The following is a 15,726-nucleotide window of genomic DNA, read 5'->3' on the forward strand; positions in this document are numbered from 1 at the left end:
CTCTCTGAGAGGCTCATGTTTCTGATTCCAAGTTTCAAATGCCACCGCTTTAGATTATAAACTTCTCAAGGGCAAGCAAGAACTGTCTTGTTCACAGTTCAATTTGTTTCCAATAGCTGGGCTGTAACAGACATTCCGTGAATGTTTTTGAATGATTAGCTAGCTCTGGATCAACCTGCACATCAGTACAGCAACTGCCAAGGTTGCTTAGGACCATGACTGAGAACTACAGGCCTATGTGCTTGTCCTACCTTGTCTTATACCCCTTAAAACAAGAACAATTTTGTCTATTTTAAAACGGTGGTCAGCAGCTTGCTAATAACAGCTGGCTTATTAACTGAGGAATTAAAGCCATCTTTGTTTTAAGCTATTTGATTTTAAAGAAAGAGAACTATGGGTTGGGAGAGTAAAAGAGGGAGTTGAGGGCCTTAGTGTAGTGCCTCAACAACCTCAAGGTGATGTTCAGACTGAGACTAATTTAAGTAAAGTTGACAGACATAACCGTGAGCCTGCGGAATATGAGCCATTCAGAAACAGTATACTGGCAAGAAAAGAAAATTCTATTAAGAGATGGCTTTCAGCACCTACATCCTTTGCTTAGTTCTGGAAGAAAGGCAGCCAAGACAAGGAAGAAAGAGACCTTCGGAATTCAGGTTCCTTGGTTATCGTTGAACACAGATATCCACCAAATTAGTTCAGTTAGGGGCAATAGCTAATTTATCAAGAAGTTAAACCTTTTCAAGTTTTGTAAGCAACTGAGGCTTGATTGAAAGGGCTAAAAGAACACACACACACAAGATATTAAATAAATGACCTTAAGGATACACATATTTTAATAGTCCCATTTAGAAAAACTGTCGATTTATTTTTCTACCCAATTCAGTATCAGTGATATACAAAAGGATAAAATAGATTACCACATTTACAGGAAGATACACAAACCAACTATCAAGGAACAATCCGGCAAAGTAACAAATTGTTGCTTACCCACATCTACTCAAAGGTATACACGGTTCATTCTAGGACAGTTTCCCGGTTCCCCAGGAAAGAAGCTACCTGAATTTATACCCCCCATAAGGTGAAGCAAACATTACAAGTGCTGAAAAGAACCATGTTTTGTACTGACAGAGAAATGCTTTTAAAGAACACTCTCTAATTTTCAGGCCAATGTTATAGAGCACGTGTGGGCTCACCGGCAGGATAGGACTTCATCAAAGGAAATGCTTCCCTCCTCTTAGCCTTTCTAAGACCCTCCTCCTTGTACACAGGAGAGGGAGCTCCCTTTAATAACAGGTGGCCGAGCAATACCCTACCTCAGCGGATGGTGTGTAGGTTATCAACACATAATGGGGAAAAGGAACTACCTCTCTTATCTACTAAATACAATCCACATTTGGGCGGAGTTTCCAAATCTCCACCAGGTGTACATTATGTGACCTGTGTTTTGTACACAGCACATTTCCTTGAGAGAAAATAGGGATGAACACCTCTCAAATTTTCACATTGCTCATCACATGTACCTTTTCCCAAAGCATATGAGAAATGGCAAAAACCTAAGCCTGGCCAGATACTTTACCCAAGCCACTGAAAACTTACAGGAACCATCTCTTCGTCAATCTCCGGGATCCAGTGGGTGAAGTGCCACAATTCTTTAAGGGAAGCAGAAGGTTAAGAGTCCTTTTCTCCCAAAATGCCTCAGCTAGGGACAGCACAGACAGTGCAACAGAAAAAGCTCAACAGCTCCAAAACATGGAATTCAACAGTCTTCAGTCAACCTCGCCACACTCTTCTGGCCATCTCCAAGGAATTACCACATTCAAAATTCAATGTTCATATTCAAAAAAGAGATCACTCCACTTCAGATGAGAAAAAATAAAGCAATGGCAATTAGCCAAAATACTCCAAACACTTGACAACTGGGGAACTGTCTCCTAAAGACGCTCAAAAGGCCGGCAGGATTCATTTATAATTTGGCATGCGCTGGTTGATGGGGCAACAAATAAAAGGAATAAAGATATAATACATCAAGTAATCAGACAAATGGTAGACATACATACCACATTAAAGATTCATATACAATACTGTGCCGACTTTAAAGAAAAAACTGGGAGAGGGTGGAAGGAAAAGATAATAGGGAAAGAATTACAAGGGAGCATTTCAGTCTAACGCTAGTCCAGTGAATACTACCAGTGGGATTTCCAATCTTCCATCTCCAAAGAAGCTGATCTAATAAATTGTAAAATTACTTTGCTCATTTTGGGGGCATACAACATACTCCCAAGTACAGTAAGCCCTCTGACATTTTGGTTTCACTTGCTATTTGATGACTAAGTTGTTTCTGGTTGTAAAGATTTTCCTAATATATTTTTATTAGCCAGTTAACACAGCAAAGGCTGCTCCCTCTGTGAGGCCAAACGAGCTTCACCAAATAATTTGATCTAATGAAGATGAAGGGGGGGGGGGGCGGGGGGAAAGGGAAAGTTTCCTGGTTTTTGTTGCAAAACTTCTTCTCTCACTTAAAAAGCTCTGCAATCGCTTAATGTTTTGTTCCAGAAAAAGAAAGCAAAACTAGTTGGGGAAAATACCCATACACTTACTGTGTACTAGCATGATACAAAACAAACTCATAGTTGTCAGTCAATCGTCTTTCAAAAATCAAATATGAATGTTTGATCTTGTAACTTAAGAACTGAATTTTTCCACATTCCTTTATAGAGAGTTAGCATCTGTAAATTGAGACCTTTTTTTTGGACAATCATGCAAATTTAATTTGTCCCTGGAAAGAAAAACACAACCTACCAGATTAACAAAATATGTCCTTTAAACAATAGTTTTTCTGTGAATTTTTCTCCACTATTACCATTTCATCCTTCAGTAAGCAGAAACCACTCTTAAAAAGTTTACGTATTTCGAGTGCACAGAGAGTTAAACTCACAGCAATCAGGAAGACTGAATCAAGTCGATCTATTTTACCTTCTGAACTGGTTCTACTCAGCTCAAAAGTAAATTCTAAACATTTTCCAGTTATTATTATTAAGCTATAGAAGCTAAAGACATTTCTACTGCCAGAGAGGCTTCTGTAAAATTGAATAAAGATTTTTATTATACCACACACACAAAAAGCAATCGGTACAGAAAAGGCAGTTTTCGGTTATTCTGTTGAGAATTTCTTTCCATGATTTCTCCCATTAAAGTATAGTTTTCAAAGCAACCACCACGACAAAGGAAGCATCTAATTAGTCCATTTTCTTCTGATCCAAGAATGCTGAACATTTACTGTCCCATCTGTAGCTGTATCAGCAGTGTAATGAACACAGTTTATATTACTGAGCTATTCTTTGAACTCCAAGAACTGTTGAAGTCTTTTCTGATGTTCTGCAGATGCTTGCACAGCACTAAATGAAACATAAATTCAAAGCATAAGCTTTATTTTACATTAAGCATATTAAGTGAACCACAGAGCACAGAGTCAATATTTTTCAAAACAATTAAAAATGAATAGAAATCTTCACTTATTTAGTACTTCTGAGAAAGCTGGATGAAAACCCTCCTTAATCTAATGAGGAGGAGGACTTGCATTCAGTAACAGCATGCTTCTACCTTCTAAGAGACCAAAGCAAATTAAGACTGACAAGTGAAAGCATCGATTTTAACCTGCTCTGCTGTGGAACCTGCTGTGCAGAGTTCCAGGCCTTGCAGTAGATTTTCTGGATTTTATTATTTTATTTAAACCAGATTCCAACATTATCTTTGAGTTGTGGAGTATTTGAATTGCCTTTAATATAAAATCCTTTAAACTAAAATGTTTGGTTAAAACACAATAGACTCCACTAATCGTTTTCAAAGGTAACAGCTTGGTGGTTTAGATTTAGTTTTCCCTTTGAACATAAGTTATGTCTTAGATGGGGAAATAGAGTTCTCTCCCTACCCTTGCCTCCCACAAAAATACATTACCTTGATAAAAGCGGAGTAAATATATTCTGTAATTAGTATAAAACTTCTTTTCAAATTTTTGGGTAAAAAATGAATAAAGATTCTGGTCTTCTAGTTGAAGATAGTATTATTAAATGATAAAAAAAAAATCCAGGTTATAAAAGTTACAACTTTTAAAAGTGCCAAAAAAGTCTTCAAATCATCCCAAATCTCCTTATAAATACTCATCTCTGCTTGCTTAAACCAGCTGCCTCTAACTGAACCATTTCAAGTACTTTACTGTGTGGACTCTCTCCGGGTGCTAGTGAGGCCAGATAACATACCCATTTCACAGGAGGGTAAACAGTATCACAAAGGTCAGAGATTAGGGGAGACAACTCAGCCTACTGGTTAAGACTATAGACACCATTAAATAGAACACTAGGTCAGAGAGACTGGAGTCTGAATTCTGGTTCTACATAATCGTGGGCAAGTTAAATCATTAGGTAACTTGACTGCAACCACAGATAGTCGATGATGTAACCAGACATAAATCCAAATGTTTTAACTCCAAATCTTTTTTCCCCACCATACCATTCTGTCCTGGACATACAACAGTCTGCTGACCTCATCATATATAAAAGATGGCTCTTCTCAGAGAAAAGAAACTAAGGCAGAATTTCAGTGTCATAATTTATCAGTCATGCATCCCCCATTCTTATCTAAAACTCTCTATTTCCCCCTTTCTCCCTGCTTTTGCTCTATCATCATATACATATTTCATGCTCCACATTCATCAAGCATCCTCCATGGTGGTTTATATCTCAGAGGCAGTCTATAATATAGGGAGAAATGGTGGGATTTTAAGAGTAAGTAAGACCAGATTTCAGATTCATGTTCTAAACCCAACTAGACTGTGCTATTAGGCAAGTCCTTAATCTCCTTGAGCCTCAGTTTCCATATCTGTACAATTATGAAAACCTCTACACCTCATAGATGCTTTGAGAGAAGGAAATGAAAAAAATGTATTTACAGTGCTAAGTGTATTGTCTAGAACAGTGCTGTCTTGATAAACTTTCTGCAAGGACACAAATGTTTTAGACCTAAGATGTCCAATACAGTAGCCACTAGCCACATGTAGTTACTGGGGACTTAAAATGTGGCCAGTTTGACTGACAAACTGAATTTTTAGTTAATTTAAATTTGAACAATAATACGGAGTTATCATATTGGAGAGCACAGAGGTAGAAGGCACTCCATAAATTTTTTTTTTTTTTGTTTTTTAACAAGTGAATAAGCCTCTGAAAAGAGAGAGGATTATCTAGTGCTCTTTACATTGCCACAGAGCCAAGTGTCCCATAAAAACCTGCTATTACTGCTGTGCACTGTGGAAGTAAAAGGAAATATACTACTCTTTCTAAAAGTAGGCAGCATGCAGAAGTTCTAAACTACTCATTGACCGCATACAGAAAAAGCAATCTCTTGTGCCTTCTAAAGTTCATTTATAATTGTGATAAACACAGTTTAGTTAATAAACTAGCATCCCTTATCCTGCCGAGCTGGATTATTTCATGAGAAGAAAGCAGTAAACATCAATGAAACTAAATATAAACAGGCTTGGCATTTGTGGTTTTCTTTCTGGTTCTGTTTCCAAAGGTGTCATGATCTGTCATTGTTTTTCTAGCATGATTCACAAAGCACCAAGGACTCATTTATGGAACACTCTGCTCACCCAAAATCTTAGTTAGCTGACTAAGATGTAGTATCAGAATTATTTTTAATATGCTTTTCTGGAAAGGTACTCAATTTTTTGCTTTTTATCTCATAAGGATGTTTTGGTAATTAAAAAAAAAAAAATCTTTTATAACTTTCTATCCTTTTTTGTCTATTTGAAAGAAGGCCCCAAAGCTTATATGATAGGCCCAATTTTAAAATATAACGTCGATATCAAAGCTGTTAATTCCCAGTAGGAATTATGAAAGTCACATGTTGAACATGTAAGCCTTTATAATTCTCATACCTGTTTCTCATGGGAACTCCTGAAAGTAGATTATCATCATGGGTTAAAACAGGTAAACTTACTTCAGATGTTCACCAAATGTAGTAGTTATTCGATAGATGGCAGTTTTTAATGATGCTCTAAATGCAAATCTTAATGTTTTATAAGAAGTGTCCACAAGGCTTCCTGAAATCCGAGGTGGTTTACTGGAAGCATGAGGAAGCTTGAAGTACTTGTCAACTGCCTAGATCAAGAAAGAAGGCACATTAGTTCAGAATATCAATAAAGCCATATTAGTCCAAAGAATCAAGGAGATTTTATTTCAAATAAATTAAGAGAGAGAGAGATACACACATCATACAGGCATTCTAGAAAACATTTATTTTGGATCACAGTCAAAAGTTTGAAAGACAATGCAGTGGATGTTTAGCCACTACAGCAGTTAGCACAGAAAAGTTCAGACCTGTCGTCTAAAGAGGAGCCATTCTGCAACGGTCCTGAAAATGCAAAGGTGGGAAGTGAAATACAGATATCCTACTTTGCTTATGGTGTGTGACAGCTAAGAATACTTTTATTATAAATCTCAGAAAAAAAAAAAAGACCAAAACTTTATGCTTTACAGAAATAAAGTTATTTACTATAAACTAGCTTATCTTCCTTTCTAGATGATAAAACATCTATGAGCAATAGGTAGAGAGAGCGAATCCATAAATGAAAGTGACTTTATTTATATACTTGATAGAAAAAGAAATATAGATTTAAGTGTATTTTTTGAAGGCCAAAGGTAAATAATATAATTTTTAAAAGATATAACTACATTAAGAAAAGAAAGAACTAAAGATACAGAAGTGTAAGTGTATTAAACTATTACAGAAAGATAATACTATAGTGACAAGAAATAATACTTTAAGATTATTGTTCATAGTTATGGATAGAACCACCAAAAGAACTAAATACAGTTAAAATGATTTCTGCCATCATGTTTTTAATTTCAAGAGCTCTTTTATATCATCTGAGTGATCCCTTTTATTTTAGCATCCTATTTTTGTTTCAAGGATGCAATATCCTCTCCTATTTCTGGGGATTTTGATGATTGTTGTGGTTTTGGTTTTTGGTTTTATAGTTTCTTCCAAGCTACTTTCCCCATCTTTGTTTCTTTGGTCTCTATTTTCTGCATTAGAGACTGTGCTCAGAAATCTAGTGATCCCTGGCTCATGAATGCGAGAGGGACCTCCTAAAAAGCTGACCAAAAGCACTGAATACATAGAGATTACTGACAACAGGCTTCACAAGAGGTGACCTGCATGGATTTTTTAGAGTTGCCCAACTCAGTAACTTTGTTTTTCTTCTTGGATTAGTCAGAGTTCCCAGAGAAGAGTTTTCCAGTACTCTGTCTGGTGGGCCTGTATTCAGGGGAGTATACCCCTATCTATTTAATACAGAAGCCACAAGCGTGTCTGTCGTGTCCACTCACAACTCTGCCAGCCCAGAGAGCCCAGTGCTCTACCCTCTCTAAAGGACAAACCTCAGCTGCTGGAGGCGGGGGCACCAGCAGCAGAGAATCTAGAGATCTAATTTTCGAACAGCTCTCAGCCATCGTTCTTATTTTGGTACCTATCCGTTCATCCTTAGTTCCAGAGGTACTGGGGGCTGGTCTCATTACCAACTTCAGATTTGCTTCTGGGGTCTGCCAAGTTAGTTATCTCAACCATCTCCTCTCCAGCTTTGAAGACTCTGTTGCTGTTGTCTCCTCTCCTGTTTGTGGATTTATGTCTTTTTAAAAGTCCTTTTACTGTGGTTTAGCAGAGTGTGGGGGAAGGAACAAGATTTAGTGTGTGTGTTCGGTCTGCCATGACAAGTTCAAGTCCAATCATTTATTCTTTCAACAGTAACTTATAAGAGTGTTTCCTGAGACCAGGACATACCTGAAATAATTTTAGGCAGAATGGGAGGTGGTATTCAGTGACATACCCAAGCAACATTAGGTAACACTGAATCATAATGGAAAAGTTACTTCCTTTTCACTTTTCTTGCAAACTTTGATTAACCCTCATTAGACCAGGAAAAATAGCTATCATCATTTACCGCCCGGGTCCAATGGTCCCTTTTTATAATTTAAAGTCACCTTACAAAAAATCTACAGAAGAATGATACCATCAAAATGCAATTATTTTTAAAAATTTTTGACAGCTCATAATTTTGTTGAAGACAGTTAATCCATTTTCCTTGCACCATAATGGTAAAATATTTTCATTCTTAGGTTTATAAAGAAAAATTCAAATGACAAATCTAGTGAGTTTTTTCATTTCAACATCATCTATTTCTTTCCAATCACCTCTGTATACACCTTTGTATCCCTTCAGCATTTATCCACTTATAAGCCATATAAAGTAAACTTTGGTGTAAAATATCACAGAAAATGAAAGAATACTGTCACATATACTCTCAACAAAATGGGATGATCCACAGGTTCTTATTATAAAATATTTTGGGACAAAGTCCTTCCTCTTGAATGACTTACTGAATGAGAATATCACATATATTTCCTTTTTCCTTAAAAATACACCATTCTGTCATCGATTCTTGAGTTTGAAAAAATATATCTAGAATATTATCATCTGAAGATTCATGGTTTAAAATTTCTCTTCTATGATCCTCATTAAAATCTAGAGCTGTGCGATCCAATACGGTAACCACTAAGATACATGGAATGTGGCAGGTTTGAACTGAGATTTGCCTAAGTGAAAAGTACACATCAGATTTTGAGGACTTAGTGTTAAAAAATATATAAAATATCTAAGGGTTCCTGGGTGGCTCAGTCAGTTGAGCGACCAAACTCTTGATTTCGGCTCAGGTCATGATCCCAGGGTCGTAGGCTCAAGCCAAACGTCAGGCTCTGTACTGAGTGTGGAGCCTGCTGAACTCCGCCCCTTTCCCTGACCCACAAATGCTCTCTCTAAAATAAAAAATAAATACGTATAAAATACCTCAATAATTTTGTATTGATTACATAATAAAATTACATTTTAGATAAACTGAGTTAAATAAAATATATCCTTAAAATTAACCTCACCTGTATTTTTTTAATGTAACTATTAGAAAATGTAAAATTATATTGCATTATATTTCTATCTGACAAAGCTAGTCTAGAGTGCTATTTCCATTCATCTTCTGATTTATCTAAATAATATTGCACATACTGGCAATTTTCTTCCAATTGCCAATGTGAGTAAAAAAATTTTTTAATTCTGAATTAGCAACTATATTCAATGAAAGTTTAAAAAAAAAAAGACTATAAAAACGTATGTCCATATTGCTTATATACTTTTTTTTTTTTTAATTTTTTTTTTAACATTTATTTATTTTTGAGACAGAGACAGAGCATGAACGGGGGAGGGTCAGAGAGAGAGGGAGACACAGAATCTGAAACAGGCTCCAGGCTCCGAGTGGTCAGCACAGAGCCCGACGCGGGGCTTGAACTCACGGACCGCGAGATCATGACCTGAGCCGAAGTCGGCCACTCAACCGACTGAGCCACCCAGGCACCCCACTTATATACTTTTCTTGAAAGATGATGGAATACTATGTGATTCCATCATTCTCCTGTTTCTTATTGGGATTTTTTACCACAATTGGGAATAAATAATGAGTAATGATGAAATAATTCCTAGGATGCTCAAACAGCAAATCTTGAAATCTTTACATTTCAAGATACCGGAAACATCAAATTACTAAGATTCCAAAATACATCTTGGATTTTATTTATTTACTTATTTATTTTAAATGGTTAGCTTACTTTTCTTTAGACTGATTTTTTTTAATGTTTATTTACTTTTTCTGAAAGGCAGAGAGAGAGAGAGAGAGAGAGAGAGAGAGAGAGAGAGAGAACACGCGCACACAAGTGGGGGAGAAGCAGAGAGACAGGGAGACACAGAATCAGAAGCAGGCTCCAGGCTCTGAGCTGTCAGCACACAGCCCTATGTAGGGCTTGAACCCACAAACTGCAAGATCATGACCTGAGCTGAAGTCGAACACTTAACCGACTGAGCCACCCAAGCACCCACATCTTAGATTTTAAAAGGGTCTGAAGGGTAAATGCAAAAGAATGAATTTTGTTAAATTGTTTTTTATCTGTTCTCTGAAAGACCTCTAAGAATAAAAGTCATAAAATATCAGCTCTTAAAAAATAAGGAACGACAGACCCTAATGAGATAAGGGTTAAACGAGGGAGGAAGGTCTGGGTTTGGAGCTAATGTGTCCCTAACACATCTTGAATCCTCATTAATCTCATTCTATGACAAAGGATAAATAGGTTTCAGGTTCAGGGACTTCAGCAAACAACAGTATCTACAGCTAGAGCTTTCAATTATTGTCTTTTCTCACTTTGACTGTCTTACCCTTAATACTGAAATCCAAAAAGCCCTGAAAACAAAAACTTTTCTAACTGTTGGTGGCAAAAGCTGACCTGACTTCATCTGGCAGTAAAACCTGACCTGAGCTGACACAGGCTATTTACAGTCTTTATTTACTTAATATGAAGACCCACATATTTCACTGCAGAAAAGTATTAATGTATCTGATTAAGGGGATTCTGCCTCAGATACCAATAGGAGTATTTTGTAATCTAGGATATATATACAATGTTATATTTTTAAGATCCAAAAAAATCTGAATTTTGAAATATATCCTAAGGTTTGAGATAAGGAACTGTGCACCTATGTTCTATTTATAGCAATTCAAGCTAGTTTTCCTTTTACAAAAGTGAGATAAAATTTCCTTTTAAATAAATTTAAGTTAGGGGTACCTGGCTGACTCAGTTGGGAGAGCATGAGACTCTTGATCTCAGGGTTGTGAGTTCAAGCCCCATGTTAGGTATAGAAATCACTTAAAAATAAAATCCAAATTAATGAATTAATTAAGCTTATAATGAACGACTTGAAATACTAAATAAGTAAATAATAGTTCAGGTGGCAAATAGGACTAAAATTATGGCAATAACGTGGTAATAAACAATGACAGCAAAAACTATGGAAGTAGTAAATGAATAACTTCACTCTAGGAAACACCAGTTTGCAGTATTTAGTGATGTATGCCATAGTTAGAACCGAAGTACTTAATCAGCTGTGAGGTTAAACAAGTATCTATTGAGCACTCGTCTTATGCACTACACATGGTTTCTGGCCTGAAGATTCAGATTACACAACTGGGATCTCAAATATACAGTTAAGAATCATCTCAAACAGGGGCACCTGGGTGGCGCAGTCGGTTAAGCGTCCGACTTCAGCCAGGTCACGATCTCGCGGTTCGTGAGTTCGAGCCCCGCGTCAGGCTCTGGGCTGATGGCTCGGAGGCCTGGAGCCTGTTTCCGATTCTGTGTCTCCCTCTCTCTCTGCCCCTCCCCCATTCATGCTCTGTCTCTCTCTGTCCCAAAAATAAATAAAAAACGTTGAAAAAAAAAATTAAAAAAAAAAAAAAAAGAATTAAACAACGAAAAGGGTAAACAGTGAGTAGAGTACACCACTAAACAATATACTCTTCAGTAAAAATTAAAAATCCCCAAAAGGCCTTACGTTAGCCCTTATAGAAGCCTGAAAAAGGGCTATACTATGAAAATAGGCACTTTTGGCCCATTTATATTTATATGCACTGTATATGCACACAAGCCGAATAAAGAGAAAACTCTCGTTGCTCTCCTGTGACTATTTATCTGTCAGTGTCATTAACAAATTGTCCACTGTGCAGAGCTTTGAAAGCGCCTTGTCTCAAGGATCTTACTTACAACCTGGTTAAAATAGAGGTTTATTCCACGAACGCCAGAGTCCCAAACAAATGGCAAGGAGAACACCAGACTCTGTTAAATGTAATCATGACTACAGATCAGAGTTTCTCAACCTCAGCACTACTGACATCTTGGACTGGGTAATACTCAGTTGTGGGGGCCGCTTTGTGCATTATGGGCTGTTTAGCAGCATCCCTGGCCTCCACAAAGGATGCCAGTAGCATTCCCCTCTATCTGTGACAATCAAAATGTCTCCAGACATTGCCCAAAGTTTCCTGGGGAACAAAACTGCCCCTGGCAAAAACCACAGCTACAAAATGATACTCTTAGATGATGCTGATAGCTAAATTTACTGATGGCAGTTATTGTGTGCCAGGCACGGAGTTTAGCTGCTTTATATATGTTACCTCATTTAAATATTAAAATAATTTGCTAACAAAGACACCATGCTGACATCACAAGCATTTCATTTAATGTTCATTTAATTGTTATTTATTGCATACCTGTTTTATGTTCTCTGATCATTCTACATTTCTGTACATTGTGGCACTTGTTACAATTGTAGTTAATTATTCATAGATTATCTGTTTTATACTCTGTAAACTAGAGGGCTGGAACCATGTCTGTCTTTCTCTATTCTGTATCTTAGCACATGGTAACTGTTTGATTATTGTCAGGCAATTGATAACTTAGGACACCACTCTAGACTCTGTATACAGATTTTATCTCGAACCCTCATAATAACCCTGCAAGGTACTATTTCTGTTTTAAAGATGAAGACTCTAACCTGACAGATGTTTAATAAATTACCCTTGATCATTCAGAAAGTATAAGAGCCTGGACTTGAACCGGACATCTGTCTGACACTATGTCTCTTAGACTGCTTGCTTACAGTAGTGATAGCAATACTTTTTTTTAATCTTGAAAGATGTTTTCTCCTGTACACTGTAAGAATTCTGTCATACAACATGGAAATAATAACGAAGTAATAAAAGCTTAAATTTGTTGGGTACTTAATATGGGACAGGCATCCTGAGTACTGATCTCATTCATTGTTCACATCCCCATGAGGTAAGTACTACTATTACTATCTCCATTTTCCAGATACAGAAACTGATGTTTAGAGATTATTATTTTCACCGGTTATACAATGCACTCCCCCGCCCCGCCATTTTAAAATTCCTGAAATGGAGATGTATCTTCTAATTAATGATATCTTAGACTCAATGAAATATGGTAAATGTACTTCTAAGGTTGCACAGCTAGGAAGTAGTAGGAGCTAGGACTCAGACACAGGTGGGATTGATTCTAGATCTCGCACTTTGGTCCATCTAACATACTGCCATTCTATCTCAGGAAAGGTTAGGAGATGCATAACCCTCCAAGCCCTCACAGAGGCAAAGGACTAGGAGTCCGAAAGCCTGGTTTTCAAATCTGACTTGACCATTTACTGAGCATAATCTTAAATAAGTCATACCAAAAGATAGTAGCCTTTTTGAGACAGATACAATCACGTACAACAGCCCTTATTCTAACCTTAGTTGTTAGAATTTTAAAGAAAAATCATTTCTTTGGAATACCACACAAACATTAGGTAGAGCAGCAGAGGATTCTAGAGGAACGAAAAATGAACTGCGACTTATAAAAGAATATTGGTCAAGTGTCTCTGAGCCTTCAAACCCACAGTTCTACACTGCTAATGCCCTGCAAACAGCTCAGGTTCAAGTTCCAGGTCTGCCACCTGAGACTTGTGAGCGAGACCTGAAGCTAGCCTCCCTCACCTCTAAAATAGGCCTAAAATACCTCCATCCTACTTCCTTCACAAGATAGTTATGAGGACCAAAAAAAATAAAAATAATGATAATAATAGTAATAATGGTATGAGTGAAATTGTATGGTATTTGTCTTTTTCAAACTTATTTCTCTTTTCTTACTTTTTAAGAGAGAGAGAGTGTGAGTGAGCTGGGGAGAGGAACAGAGAGAGAGGGAGAGAGAATCCCAAGCAGGTACCACACTCAGCATGGAGCCCGATGTGGGGCTCAGTCCCACCACCCTGGAATCATAACCTGAGCTGAAATCAAGAGTCGGACACTCAACTGACTAAGCCACCCAGGTGCCCCTAATCGACTTATTTCACTTAGCATAATACCCTCTGGATCTATCCATGTTGTTGCAAATAGCAAGACCTCATTCTTCTTTATGGCTGAGTAATATTTCATTGTGTGCGTGTCCCCCCGCACATCTTCTTTATCCATTCATCTATGGATGGACACACTTGGGTTGCTTCCATTATCTTGGCTGTTGTAAGTAATGCTGCAATAAGCACAGGGGTGCATGTATCTTTCTAAGTTACTGTTTTCATTTTCTGTGAGTAAACACCTGGTAGTGGAATCATTAGATCATAGGGTAGTTCTATTTTTAATTTTTTGAGGAACCTCCATACTGTCTTCCGCAGTTTGTAGCAGTTTGCATTCCCACCAATAATGCATGAGGGAGGGTTCCTTTTCTCCACATCCTCACCAACACTTACTTCTTGGTGTTTTTTTAGTTTAGCCATTCTGACGGGTGTAAGGTTAGGTGTAAGAAACAAACAAAGAAAAAAAGAGACAAACAAACAAAAACACCCAGACTCTTAACTGTAGTGAACAAACTGGTGGTTACCAAAGGGGAGATGGGTGGGGGGAAGGGTGAAATAGGTGAGGGGGGTTAAAAGTACACTTACCGCATGAGCACTAAGCAATAGACAGAACTGTTGAGTCATTATGTTGTACACCTTAAACTAATAACACTGTATGGTAATTATACTTGAATAATAACTATTTTAAATAAAAAATATACTTTAACAACCCCAGAAGTTTGGTAGTTAGAGAATTTAAAACTAAGTCTTCCTAAATGAAACAAAACAAAACATGGTAAGTAATCGCTCTGTAGACTACAAAGCACCGTACTGTTATTGTTATTTTATTGTAAACTACACCGCCCGAGTGATAAAAAACAAACAATGCTATGTGTGTCAAAGATACGCCCACATTAAAAAAAAAAAAAAAAAAAAAAACATTAAAAAAAATTTTTTTTTAATTTTTAAAAAAAGGGGGCGCCTGGGCGGCTCAGTCGGTTGAGCATCTGACTTCAGCTCAGGTCATGATCTCGTGGTTTGTGAGTTCGAGCCCCATGTCGGGCTCTGTGCTGACAGCTCAGAGCCTGGAACCTGCTTGGGATTCTGTGTCTCCCTCTCTCTCTGCCCCTCCCCTGCTCATGCTCTGTCTCTCTCTCTCTGTCAAAAATAAACAAACATTTAAAAAAAAAAAAAAATACACGCCCAAATCCTGGGTATCTTACTGTGTTGTCAGGCAAGCCAAATACTAGAAGTTGTGGGGAAATACTAGGAAATGATTTCTTTAGAGAAAGGTATCTGGGAAAAGAGCACAAATAATAAAACTATACACATGTACACACGTCTCAAAACACATTCATGAGAAAGTGGGCACAAAAAGAACTCAAAGGAAAAAAAAAGAATCATTGGCTCTGATGCCTAAGACTTTGTAACAGGCAGAATAAATTGAGAGTGGAAGAAAAGAACAGCAAAGCATGTTTTCTTCTCGTATCTTACATTCCCTCCCAAGACGTTCTTGCACAGATGCACCAATCGTTCTTTGAGCCTATTTCAACACCACTCCTCCGGAACACCTACTGCACAACCCAGCTCCCACCTGGAAATGCTTTTGGCACTCAGTGTTTGCATCTGTCACCTGGCGTACAATGACAATGCCGAGACAGCGTAAAACACACCACCCAACATGAAATGAGGAAAGGCAGCCTATTCAGAAGCAAGAAGCGTATGTTTTATCTTTCTGTCTTTAAGTCTAGGACTAAAAAGTCCTACTACTTTGAAACTGTTCACCCAGCCTGGCAGCAAGGGATCTGGCCAATAGGTAACATTTATCTGCAAGGATAATTTAACTACAGGTTATTTTTAGTAGCTACAAGATGTGTAAGGATCCAAATCTATATCACTGAACAGAATTCTAATACTCTA

General features: G+C 37.4%; 1 protein-coding gene across 2 annotated transcripts in view; it reads right to left on the reverse strand.

The window, feature by feature from the left end:
- Positions 1-809: 809 nt before the first annotated feature.
- The window catches only part of NDC1 (NDC1 transmembrane nucleoporin), a 47,158-nt gene continuing 32,241 nt past the window's right edge, over positions 810-15,726 (reverse strand). For both annotated transcript variants that reach the window (XM_042997248.1, XM_042997246.1), the window contains exons 17-18: positions 5,995-6,155; positions 810-3,395 (exon numbers count right to left, since the gene is read on the reverse strand). In XM_042997248.1, coding sequence (XP_042853182.1) covers positions 3,332-3,395; positions 5,995-6,155 — 225 coding nt within the window. In that variant the 3' untranslated portion in view covers positions 810-3,331. The remainder of the gene's footprint in view (positions 3,396-5,994; positions 6,156-15,726) is intronic.

Source organism: Panthera tigris, chromosome C1 (assembly GCF_018350195.1).
Source record: "Panthera tigris isolate Pti1 chromosome C1, P.tigris_Pti1_mat1.1, whole genome shotgun sequence".
NCBI lineage: Eukaryota > Metazoa > Chordata > Mammalia > Carnivora > Felidae > Panthera > Panthera tigris.